Source organism: Lipotes vexillifer, unplaced genomic scaffold (assembly GCF_000442215.2).
Source record: "Lipotes vexillifer unplaced genomic scaffold, Lipotes_vexillifer_v1.1 scaffold741, whole genome shotgun sequence".
In the NCBI taxonomy this organism is placed as follows: domain Eukaryota; kingdom Metazoa; phylum Chordata; class Mammalia; order Artiodactyla; family Lipotidae; genus Lipotes; species Lipotes vexillifer.
Window position 1 is genome coordinate 1,497,490 of NW_006796565.1, and position 12,717 is coordinate 1,510,206.

Sequence of the window (12,717 nt, forward strand, 5' to 3'; positions counted from 1 at the left end):
CAACAAAATCTCCAACTCTTAAGACACCAGCTGGGTGTCCTACAATTCAGTTGAATTCTTACAGTAACTCCCCGGAATTAGCACAGACTTCACGGGTCAAGGGCTCAGTCCTCTGAGACTGACCCCACTTCAGGCCCCAGTCACAAGTCTTGGGTCCCCAGGCTACCTACACTTCTGTCCTAATTGGCTGCAAATTCAGAGGTTCCCACAGCCCCCTCCTCAGGTTCCATAATTTGCCAAAATGATGCACAGAACTTAGGAAAGTGCCTTACTGACTATTACAAAAGAGATAATACAAGAACAGCCAGTTGGAGGAGATGCACGGGGCAGTCTGCGGGGAGGGTCTTGGACCTTCCATGCCCTCTCTGGCTGCACCACCCTCGCAGCACTGCCATGAGCTCACCCACTAGAAAGCTCTCGGAATCCTGTCATTTAGGGGGTTTTATGGAGGTTCCATTGTGTAGGCACGAGTGATTAAATCTTTGGCCATCGGTGATTAACTCAATCTCCAGCCCTTCCCCCTTTCCTGGAGATTGGAGAGGCAGGGCTGAAAGTTCCAAGCTTCTAATCAAGGTTTGGTCTTTCTGGCTACCAGCCCCATCCTGAAGCTGTCTGGGGGCCCCAGCAATAGTCACCTCACAAGCATAAACTGAGGTGTGGTTGAAAGGGGCTTGTTATGAATAACAAAAGGTGTTGTCCCTGTCAACCCTATCACTCAGGAAGTTCCAAGGTTTTTAGAAGCTCTGCACCAGGAGCAGGCGACAAAGACCGAATACGTATTTTTTATGACATCACACCCCCCATCACATTCTGGTTTCAGGCCTCCACACCTGGACTTGCATCTCGGGCAGTGCCCAGTGCACAATCTGCCTTCAGAAGGGATCTGGTGAATCACAGAAGGGAGGAATGAATGAATTATAGGAGAGTGTTTCTTTGAGGCCCTTAAGGCATCTGGAATTGTCTCCCCAGTTCTCTGCTCCCCGTTTTACATTTAAAAAGTGAGACGCGGGATGAAGAGCCTAGGGGTAAGACAGGACTAAAGACACAGACCTACTAGAGAACGGACTTGAGGATATGGGGAGGGGGAAGGGTGAGCTGTGACAAAGCGAGAGAGAGGCGTGGACATAAATACACTACCAAACGTAAGGTAGACAGCTAATGGGAAGCAGCCGCATAGCACAGGGAGATCAGCTCCGTGCTTTGTGACCGCCTGGAGGGGTGGGATAGGGAGGGTGGGAGGGAGGGAGACGCAGGAGGGAAGAGATATGGGAACGTATGCATATGTATAACTGATTCACTTTATTATAAAGCAGAAACTAACACATCACTGTAAAGCAATTACACTCCAGTAAAGATGTTAAAAAAAAAAAAAAAAATGAGACGTGGAGGGGGAGGTCTGGCTGGAGGGTACAGCCTGCCCAGGGGACAAATCCTCTGGCTCACCACGTCCCAGGCCTCTTGGTTGAGGCCTCTTGGTCCCGCGTCTCTGCCTACTCAGGTCTATTTGTTTATTTTGCTTGTCAGAGGAAACCTTTGTTCTTGTCGAGGAATGTTTTGCCCATCCTGTTGGGTCCAGATTTTGTACATTCTTGTCTTGGAGCTTCAAAGACCATGTTTGGAAAAAAATTGAATTAGGCCTCCTGTAGCCAGAGAGACAGAAGGGTGCGACTGGCTCCCCACTGCGATGCTGGTTGGAGCCTCATTTTAACCCCACGTGGCCTTGTTTTTGGCGTGTGAAAAATGTTTTCTTGGCCTAGTGAGGGGGTTTCCAAGTAGGGGAGCTTGCCCTGTTGTTTCTCCTGTTGGGGAGAATTGTTTGTACCCAGTGATGGGTCAGGGGTGGCTGAACAAGTTGGGGGCAGAGGTTTGAGCCTTGAGGCTCCCAGCACGTCCTCCCACTGCTCTCTGGGATGAGCGGGTGGTGGCCTGAGGCACTGGCCTGGTTCCAGCCGAACCCTCCCACAGCCCCTGCTCCTCTGCGGTTCTCAGAACTGCTGTGACCCGTATCTCAGCCTTTGCTCACTAGCATTCCTCAGACTGCTTCCTTGAGACAGTATTGAGAGTTCTTTGGCCAATTATGTTTTGGAAACGCTGTGTATTATATTCTTCTCCTGTGAAAAGTCCTACTCTAAAGAAGTCTGTGTAATTTGGTCCACGTCACCTTTTCTCCAGGTAATTTAAGCACTGAAGACCTATCGACAACACGCAGGACATTTTGTGGAAGATATGTTAGGAAACCGCCTGGCTATTTCTTGGTCATTGTGTTTTGACAAAACATGGGCCTTTCAGTCCAAGGGAAGGGAATATTTCTGCTGGTGAGTTCTGATTGTTCAGCCTTTCAGCCAATGTGAGAGGGGGCTTAACGCAGGGTTAGTTAATATCACCTTCTCTAGGATTGTTGGAGGGGTGTGTGTATGCAGAATTGGAGGTGAGTCTGCCACCCTTGGGTAATTCTGAGGTGCTAAGGAGAAATAATGGGATGGGATTACCCATCCTTGATTCCACTTCAGATGTTCTTGGCATTCATTGACAATTAAAAAATAAGAGTAATAGTCATTGATGATGCTATTATTATTCATGTTATCGACCTTTTATGGGATGCTAAATATGTGTAGGCATTATGCAAAGTCTTCACATGCATTAGCTGATACAGTACCTGTTACACACTTGAAAGGGAGGTACTTTTTATCCTAATTTGACTGGTGAGGAAACGAGAGCTCAGAGAGGTTATATGGCTGGCTCAAGGTCACATAGCTAGCTAGTTAGCATTGTTATACCACTGCTGGAAACTAAGTAGGTCTCCTTTTTTGCTGTTTTTACAACATCCACAAAGAAGTGTCATTTGGGCAACAATACATTTTATAACCGCAGGATTCTATTAATGGATTTTGAAGAATCATGTTTTCCCCAGGATGATGAAAGTGAACAATTGTTTTAGGGTCTAAAGTGTTCTGTTGCTCAGGGGAATAATGCACGTTGGATTTAATTGCTTAATTACTTAAAGTCAAAAAAAGTTTTTAATATGATACATTCTACTGAAGGAGAGAATCACTTCAGTGTTTCTAAATTTTCATTAACTTTTGCATCCTAAACTAGTAATAAATGTTAGCTCTAGGTTAAGAGACTACTGGTGCTACTGGGAGAGTAAAAACCATTTTCTCTGCCTGCTCCCACCCTAAACATCCTCCTTCTTGGATTTTTTGTTGACTTAACAGCACTGATATTTCAATTCATCCCTCAAATTCATAGTCTGACTGTGCATGAATCTGAGAATGACTGCGAGTCCTGGGATGGGGGGATCCAGTCACTTAGATGTGTCAAGGCAAAGGCATAACAGAATATGTGGGTTGTGCAAAGTAGGAGGCGTTTAATATGGTGCTGGTGACGCTGGTGTTGGGGCCACATTTGGAGGCAGAGACTGAACTCCAAAGCCAAGCACCAGAGACCCGAAACCTCTCCCTTTATCCCATATGATTTTCTGTAACTTGCTTGTGACCCAGTCAGCTTGGCTAATATTAAGAAGTGGAAAAGAAGCGTGAACGTCTCTCCTTGGAAGATGGTCCCAGGGTTATTGCGATCATCACATAATGTAATAAAACCTCTTTTCTTTGTTGTTTAGGCAATCTGACATCTTAAAGATTTTGAAGAGGAAACATTTCAAAGGAACACAGGCTGTAAAAGAAGAAATCTTCATGGACTCTGTGTGGATGGTGCGCCAATCCATCCTTCATTGAGGCCATGAGATCTTCTAATCCCTTGGGTGTTCCCATGTTCTCCAGTGAGAACTCCTCCACTTCATTTGGTGCCATGGGAAAAACCTGAAGGACAGGAAGAATTGCTCCCGACCTTGTGGCTTTTTCCAGGATTGCAGTGGCTCTTACAGACCATGATAATTGGAGATCATTCGTGCTGTCTTTCGGAGTCGAACCAAAGAACACGCTTCCTCATTCTCTGGTGTTTTAGCGCCTGATCATTTTTATATTTGTTTCTGTTGCTTGTGCCTTTCAACCATCGTATGTGATCACGAGACGTCCTTGAAGTTTGCCAGCACGACTTGCAGGCATCCGGACTCCCTGGGGGCTCGCCCATGGCTTGGTGGGCCGGCAGCCCAAGGGCATTACGATGAGGCACTGCATTAATTGCTGCATCCAGCTGTTGCCGGACGAAGCACACACACAGCAGGTCAGCTGCCGAGGAGGCCCCCATCACAGTCGCCAGGAGTGCCCCATGTGCAAAGGAGAAAACAAAATTGTGTTTCGAGTGGACGGTAAGCAGATGAACTTGCTTGCCGTTCTCGAAGTGAGAGCTGAAGGGAATGAGAGCTGGAGTGGGTTTTTGCGCTTCAAGAAGGGGAAGCGATGCAGCCTCGTTTTTGGATTGATAATAATGACGTTGGTGATGGCTTCTTACATCCTTTCTGGGGTCCACCAGGAGCTTCTGCTCTCATCGCCTTTCCATTACGGAGCCCTCCCCAGCAATCCCAGCTTGATGGATAGTGAAAATCCGAGTGACACAAAAGAGCATCATCACCAGCCCTCTGTAAATAATATTTCGTATGTGAAGGACGATCCAAGCATTAAATTAATTATCAACAGCATCACAGCCAGGATTGAGTTCACAACCAGACAGCTCCCAGACGTGGAAGATCTCAAGAAGCAGGAATTGCACGTGAGTAGCCTGGTGCTCATTTCTGTGGACTGATGTTTTAAAAATTGCTGCTTCCTTTCCTGTCACCACCTTTGGGAAGAAAATGACCAAAAATTTCTCAAGTGTAGCAATGGTAATTTGACAGCCTTATGGATGAGAGTTCACTGGGAGGTCCGTGTCCACGCTGTTAGCCCAGAGAAGGGAATTCTGTACTGAATGGCGCAGCAAGCAATGTTGAAGGACGCCCCTCCTAATAATTCCTTTCCAGGACTTTTTGCTTGAAATGTGGCCCTGGCAGTTAAAGTTGCTTTTGTAGATTACCGTCATCTTGTTTCTTGTCTGTCCTAATCACATTGTTTGCCTCTAACGGCCATTTAAATATCCAGCTACACAGTCAAAAGTTCCAACTCTTGTGTGCGTGCGTGTGTGTGTGTGTGTGTGCAAAATAAATCATGGTAGAAGGGAGTTTGATTGAACTTTTATTTTCATTCTCTCCAAATTTTATTTTTATTTGGGGGTTAAGGAAAAGCATGGTCGTTGGCTGTTTACCAAGTTTTGCTTTGTTTTAGTATTTAGTCATCATCCAATAATACTTCCAATGTGAACGCTGTAATAAGTCTCAGGACAGGATCATACTGTGGACAGAATGTGCTTGTGCTAATGTTTTCCCCTCGGTGCGTCTCTCCCCCTTTTTGTCTTTTTGACTGCAGATGTTTTCAGTCATCCCGCACAAATTCCTCCCCAACAGTAAGAGCCCCTGTTGGTACGAGGAGTTCACGGGGAGGAACACCACCGACCCCTACCTGACCAACTCCTACGTGCTCTACTCCAAGCGCTTCCGCTCCACCTTCGACGCCCTGCGCAAGGCCTTCTGGGGCCACCTGTCCCACGCGCACGGCAAGCACTTCCGCCTCCGCTGCCTGCCGCACTTCTACATCATCGGGCAGCCCAAGTGCGGCACCACCGACCTCTACGACCGCCTGCGGCTGCACCCGGAAGTGAAGTTCTCCGCCATCAAGGAGCCGCACTGGTGGACCCGGAAGCGCTTCGGTGCGTGCCAGCGCGGTCCCCGGTCCCCGTGGCGACGGTGCACGTGGGGATCACTCACCAAGCCCGGTGCATCTGCCTCCTTCATCCAGTCGCTCCTTACGCGCACGTCGGGGTCGGGATCAGGGGTCACCGTCAGGTTCGGGGTCACGGTCAGGGTTGGCGTGGGAGCCCTGACACTGACCCGAGCAGGGCTGTGCGAGGCCCCAGGAGGGATGCAGGGCGGGGAGATGAGAAAACACGCTGAGATGCAGAGGTCAGACAATTCTCTGGTTTAGCGATCCCCAGGCAGACATCCAGCAGGACCGAGCACCCAGCTCCCAACCACCCGGTGAGCGTGTATGCAGCCCCGGCGGTGTGTAGGGCGAGGGCAAGGGGTCAGGATCAGCAGCTCTTCTTGTTCGGAAGGGCATACGCAGCACCCGGGAGTGGTGAGTGCTGGCCGGGTGGACATCTGTCGGGGGCTGTCCATCCAGCTCCCAGCTCCGTGCTGTTCCTGCTGGAGCCCGGCACCCACATGCCCACCCCCGGAGGTGGCAGGAGAGAGAAAGACGGCTGCATGAGCGGGGTTTCCTCTTCCTGCTGGTTCATCCCAGGGCCCTGAGCCTGTCACTGAGCTGCTTCGGGCTGCTTTTCTCAGACCTGACCCTTCGGCTTCTCAGGGTCAGAATGAAAGCCCCAGGGAGATAATTCTGGGAGACCCTGCTCACAGCACCCCACCCCTTTCCCGCGGGGTTGGCATGCAGGCTGCTTTCTGCTCGAGCCACCCATCTGCCCTTGGGTCACTGTTTCGAGAGTCTCCTTAACCTTTTCCCTTCTGCCAGGAGACGTTTGGTCACTGGAGCTAAGGGATGACAAATGCCATAGTTCGGGAAGCCCTCGAGGGTGGTTTCGGTGCAAAGGACCTAGGTTGCTTGGAAGGGAATTTTGAACGTTTTCCGTAGTACAGCCTAAGTTGAGACCAACTCTTAATGTGTTTCCCGACAAACGTTTGACTTAATCCCTTTGATGTTCCTCCTGGAGTGAACAGAAGCGTACATGTGTCTTTTGTGCTTGGCAGCAGCAGCTGTGGGAGCCAGGGTTTCTCTACTCGTCTGAAGAGCGGCCTCCCCTACGCAGCTCACCATTTTCCCCCGTGAAAACCAGGTTCCCACTGGCAGAGGAGAGAGAGGCACAGGGGCATGTGGGCCTCTGGAGTCTGGGCTCCAGTGTCACTTTGAACCTCTTGCTGTTTTGCCTCTGGATGCTCTCTCTCCACTTTCCATTAACCTTGGTGGCTGTGGTTTAGGGCAGTGTGTTGTCAGTACATTTTCAAGTGAAATGTAACCACTTCTGAGGCAAGGGCAAAATTTAGGCTGCATGTGGCTGATGCCAGAATAACCCAGGTGTCCGTCCGGGGACCATCGATTCCCCTTATTGTTTGGACAGATGGACAGACTCCTTGATGGAATAGAACCTCAGGAAGGTGCTGGTCGGCCCTGGTGTGGAAGACTCATCAAAGGATGCTGCCCCTCTGATGGGCTGCCTTTTCTTTTGATCCAGTGTGTGTATCCTGACACCACTGCTGCCCCGCCCCTGGGGGGCCTCACCTGGTGCACATGTTAACCAGCCCCAAACTCTCTGTCCCTCCAAGTAGACTCAATTACAGTTCTTGAACAGGCATGCCAGCCTTTCAGTGGCTACCGTGCAGCTTAACGGTGGTGCATTCCACCCCTCGAAGTGCACGTGGGTTAAAAGCTCATGGCCCATTCACAGACGCCCCTCCCTCTCTTGCAGCTCCTTGGGCTGAGCCTTGGCTGCTGCAGCTGGGCCCTTGGACCTTTCCATCCCCCGTGGTCACTCCCCGGAAGCCATCAGCCCAGCCGTGGCAGCTTTGTCCTAACTCAGCTTCCTGGTTCTCGTAGGAATCGTCCGCCTGAGAGATGGTCTGCGGGACCGCTATCCCGTGGAAGATTATCTGGACCTCTTTGACCTGGCTGCACACCAGATTCATCAAGGACTGCAGGCCAGCTCTGCAAAGGAACAGAGCAAGATGAATAGAATCATTATCGGTATGGCTTCCGTGTAACTCCCGCGAGGGTCCCCCTGCTTCTGCCCTGGGCCAGGCCGGGCTTCACTGCACCTGCGAGCATTTGCATGATGCCTGCCAGCGGCTGCTGAGCATGCACTTCCCCGCTAGCCATCACTCTCACCCCCGTGTAAAAGGTTCATAGTGCTCCTGCAACTTCAGTAAAGCAGAAATGTTTAGTAGACTCTCTAGTTCTGTGGAGACTCAAGCGCACCTGAACTGGCTTTTTGGAACAGTTGCCATTTCTTTGCTTTTACTTGAATTAAGCTTGCATGCTTGACTTCTTTTCATGATACACCCACCTGAGTAAGTTTGGTTGGGGGATCGTGAATGTAAAATGAACCAGTTAGTCATCAGTTTAATTCTTGTGGCTTTTGTACTCCCTGGCCGCTGGGACCCTGCAAAGACGGAGGTGGCCTCTCCTGAAATAGACACCGCCCTATTGCATCGTGGGTGACTAATTGCTGTTGAAAAAGCTTAGGCCCTGTCAAGCTAATGCCTTTAGACATTCAAAATGAGGTGGTTTGATTACTAGTCATTAAAAAAAAATTCACAAGAGCGTTTTATAAAAAACATATCTTATTCACTCTCTCTATTGGATTCAGCTTAGGAGAAGACATTTATCCACTTACACCTCTGAAAGGGAGAAATCGAATCACATATTTTGCTTAAATTGATTACCTGAGGCAGTGATCTATTTTTTTATTCTCCTAAATCTGTTATATTTTGATTCTCCAAATTCGGTGACTCTATTCGTGACTAAAAGGAATTGTAATCAACCATTTGAAAGATGGATCTTTACTTGACTCCCATATCCAGGGGGACAGGCTTACATGCCTAAGCCCCAATTTATTTATTTATTTTTAACTCAAAGAGATCAGGTCCTAGGAGCCAGATGAGATCACACCCTCTCACCCAGTGTGAACTGGCTACTAGCTATTTTCTTGCAGCCTTGAGTTCTAACACCCCAAATTACAAATCTTAATTAATTTTTGACTGTGACTCCCATACCATATGCCTCTGGGAAAATCTCATGTTCTTAAGAAAGAGCTAAAAATAGGCATCCTAGGGTCAGGAAATAGAGCCTAAGATAATGAATGAAAAAGGAAGGCTTCAGTTTGGTTTCCTAATTTTATTTACTTCTGGATTTAGAAATGAAAACTAAGGAATATATCTACAGCTCTGATGTTTACCTGAAGCAGAGTTTATTGAATTTTACGGTAGATGGAAAGCTGGCATCCAGCTCTGATCGTGCCACCAGCCAGCTCTGTGCCATGTGACACGTCGGTCTTTGTGTTCGTGAACTCAGTCTGCTCATCTGTAAAATGGGCTTGTTGGGCCAGATCAGTTCTGGGCTCTTCCCAGCCCTGAAATGTGATTTAACTCTGCTTCAGCTTCTTTCGTTAGATCCTTGGTAGAAGCATACTGGTCTTTTTTCATCTTGGTTGATGGGTCAGAGAGGGGCTTTTCTCAATGGTCTGGGCTAATGGCTGGAGTCGTGAAGGACTCAAGTGGCTGGGTTCTTTGGGCTGGGGAAAGGCCAGAGAACCTTTCCCCAGCGGACAGAAAGGTCCCTGCCTCTGCTCTCATGGCCACCCGGCTCTGCCCTGTCAAAGTGCTCACTTGGGGCTGTGACTGTTTATTGAATTATTGATCTTCCCCTAGATTGTAAGGTTTGAGAGGGAAGGGGATTGTCTGTCTTGTTTCCTGCATCTATCCCCAATGCCAAGCGTAGTGCCGGGCACATATTAGACACCAAATCAGAGCTTTCTGCCTGGATGGTTGAAGGATGAATGAAGGAAGGATGGATAGATGGATGGGCGGATGGACAAGCATAGAACCAGTTCATTTATGGGGCTGACAAAATTTGTGCCAGCTTAGTTTTAGATACTTCCCTTGTCCTAATATCCCCTTATTCATTGTGAGTAGAATTTTCAAAGGACTTCTGATTGACTTGTTTCTTCTGTATTCTATGGTATTATCTCTTAAAAAAAATAGAAATAAACATCAGAATAGTAATGCTCACCTGGACATGATTGCACATCCAACAGAATAAATAGGGCCCTGCTAACACTCTGCATGACTGTGATGTGCTCATCACTGATCAAAGAGACTTAGTCTTTTGGCTCAGATTTTCACTGAATAAGTGACTTGGAGATGTATCATATAATCCCATGTACAATGTTGGGAAATCGAATGTATAATTAATTGATTGATTTGTTTTTCTTTCTAAATCTCTGGAGACTGTCCTGAAAAAAACATCAGGGAATTGGTTCAGTTATCTGAGATAGAAATGTTGAAATGTCTGTGTCTTGTTCTCTCCCCTGTCCTAGAATGTGTGTTTAACGTTATCATGCTTCATTCACACAGACTGTGATCAAACAGGGGCTAGAGCCAGCTTCCTGTACACGCAGTCAGCACTGAGTGAACGCCACCTGTGTGCAGGGTGATGGGGTGGGTGGGCGCGCAGGACCGAGGTCGCATGAGCCTTCCCGCAAAGCCTTCCTCTCGTTTGGTCTTAGAGTGTGCGCTGGGACTGACCCTTGTGATTTCAAGGGAAGACTGATGCAGATTGCATGCAGTTTCCTAATGAGAAATGAGGATTAAAAACAATGCCGGAAGCAATAACTGTCATTGAGAGGGAGAAAAGTAAATGATCAGTGAAAAAGGCCGCCACAGCAATTTCAAGGAGCAAAATGATTAATCCAGAAGTTCGGATCCCCGAACTTCTCCTTCATCCCTGACACTTTCTGAAGGGAACCATCTAGTACAGTCTGAGCGGGCCCTTAAAAAGCCACAGAGCTATGCACCGTTAGCAAGTTAAACATCGTGAAATTGGGAGGCCAGATGCTAGTAGAGGGTTTTTGGCACATCCTGGAGAGAGGAGCTGGGAGGAGGAGGGATGCTCAGTGTTGCGTGGATCACCTCGATCTCCAGATGGAGGTCACGGAGGGGAGGGGGTGACACGGCGGCAGAGGGTGGTCATCAGCCTCCTTTTCCCGGAGTCCCGTCTGCCGGCGTGGCAGACCAGCTCACCCGCTAACACCTATTTAAGGAGGTATCACAGCCAGGTTTGGCCCCTAATTCAGGCTGCTCTGTGGGAGCCCGTAACTCAGCACTGCTCACTCGTTTTCTGTTTCCAGGGGAGGCCAGCGCCTCCACCATGTGGGATAACAATGCCTGGACGTTCTTCTATGACAACAGCACGGATGGTGAGCCCCCCTTTCTGACTCAGGACTTCATCCACGCTTTCCAGCCAGAGGCGAAACTGATCGTCATGCTGAGGGACCCTGTGGAGAGGTGAGTGGTGTAGATTTTTCGTTTGGGGAAAAGAAAAGGCAGTTCTGAAGAACAGGCTTCTTTCTCATCAGAAACAAGATTTTGCTGCTGCTTCTCTTTTTTTTCTTTAAATAAACAAGCTTAACTTGCAATGTTATTGCTATTTCTTATGTAAACATTATTCTTGGGGCAATCTTCACTGCATCTAAATAAACCGAGGATATTTTTCTTAGCCATTTTGACCCTGGTCTGTGGGCCTTCGGCCTCGGCCGGTCTGACCTCGGGACATGCCCCTTGGGTGATGTCCGGCCGTGAAAAATGCCCTTAGAATTGGGGATATCGAAGCTCTCCGCAGGGTTTAACTCCTAGAATTCCTTGTCTCCCGACTTGATTGATGCCTTTATCCTGTTGGCTCTGAATGTGCAAGCTCCACCTTTCCTTGAGACACCAAAAGGCAGAAAACGACAGACAGAGCTGCTTTGTTGTAGAGGGCAGGAGGTGCCCGGTGCAGATGAGGCCAGGCTAGCACGGTATCGAACCGAGGGTTGTCTGAGGGTGGCCAGGCTGGCACTGGGTGATGCTGAGGTCACTGAGGACCCCTGTGTGGATGGCAGAGTCTTAGGGCTGCCAGGACTTTAAAATCATTTAGTCCAGGGCTTCCCTGGTGGCGCAGTGGTTGAGAATCTGCCTGCTAATGCAGGGAACACAGGTTCGAGCCCTGGTCTGGGAAGATCCCACATGCCACGGAGCAACTGGGCCCGTGAGCCACAACTACTGAGCCTGCGTGTCTGGAGCCTGTGCTCCGCAACAAGAGAGGCCGCGAGAGTGAGAGGCCCGCGCACCGCGATGAAGAGTGGCCCCCGCTTGCCACAACTAGAGAAAGCCCTCGCACAGAAACGAAGACCCAACACAGCCATAAATAAATAAATAAAGCAAACTGTCAACAAGTTAAAATAAACACAATTATTTAAAAAAAAACAAATCATTTAGTCCACCCCTCCGCCCCCCCACCCCCGCCCCGGGCCAGTACCCCTACACCAGAGATAAGAGGCTCCAGTATGGTCCAGGAGTTCCCCACCCAGGATGGCCAGTCCCGCTCAGACAGCTCTGAGAGAGCATCCGTCCTGTTTTGAGCCCAAGTCTGTCTTTTGGGAGCATTGACACTTTGGACCCATTTCTTCCCTACGCAGACCATGTCTAATCCTTCTAAATGGGAGAGCCTGCCAGATATTGAAGACGGTGGCCACAGCCCTGTGTCTTATTTTCCTTTGAGCTAAATGCCTCTTGTTGTGGGTTTAATTAATTAATTACACCCTCGCCCACAAAGATGTATGTCAATGTGACCTTGTTTGGAAATAGGGTCTTTGCTGACGGACTCAGGTTAAGATGGGGTCACAATGGATGAGGGTGGGCCCTAATCCAAGAGCTGGTGTCCTTATGAGAAGAGAACATTTGGACACCGAGGCCAGCAGACACAGGGAGGACACATGTGAGGATGCAGGCAGAGGTTGGAGTGATTGTGCCAGAAGCCGAGCCTGCCTGGGGAGGCCGGCAGCCCCAGCAGTGGGACACAGGCCCAGAACAGATTCTCCTCAGAAGCCCCAGAGCGAACCGGCCCTGCTGACCCCTGGATATCAGACTTCTGGCTTTCAGAACTGTGAGAGAATAAATTCCTG

At 49.0% G+C, this 12,717-nt stretch overlaps 1 protein-coding gene across 1 annotated transcript in view; it reads left to right on the forward strand.

Moving 5' to 3' along the window:
* CHST15 (carbohydrate sulfotransferase 15) overlaps nucleotides 1–12,717 on the forward strand; it is an 84,902-nt gene that overhangs the window by 48,534 nt on the left and 23,651 nt on the right. The window contains exons 2-5 of the mRNA XM_007468735.1: nucleotides 3,620–4,668; nucleotides 5,358–5,697; nucleotides 7,599–7,745; nucleotides 10,906–11,062. Coding sequence (XP_007468797.1) covers nucleotides 4,123–4,668; nucleotides 5,358–5,697; nucleotides 7,599–7,745; nucleotides 10,906–11,062 — 1,190 coding nt within the window. The 5' untranslated portion in view covers nucleotides 3,620–4,122. The remainder of the gene's footprint in view (nucleotides 1–3,619; nucleotides 4,669–5,357; nucleotides 5,698–7,598; nucleotides 7,746–10,905; nucleotides 11,063–12,717) is intronic.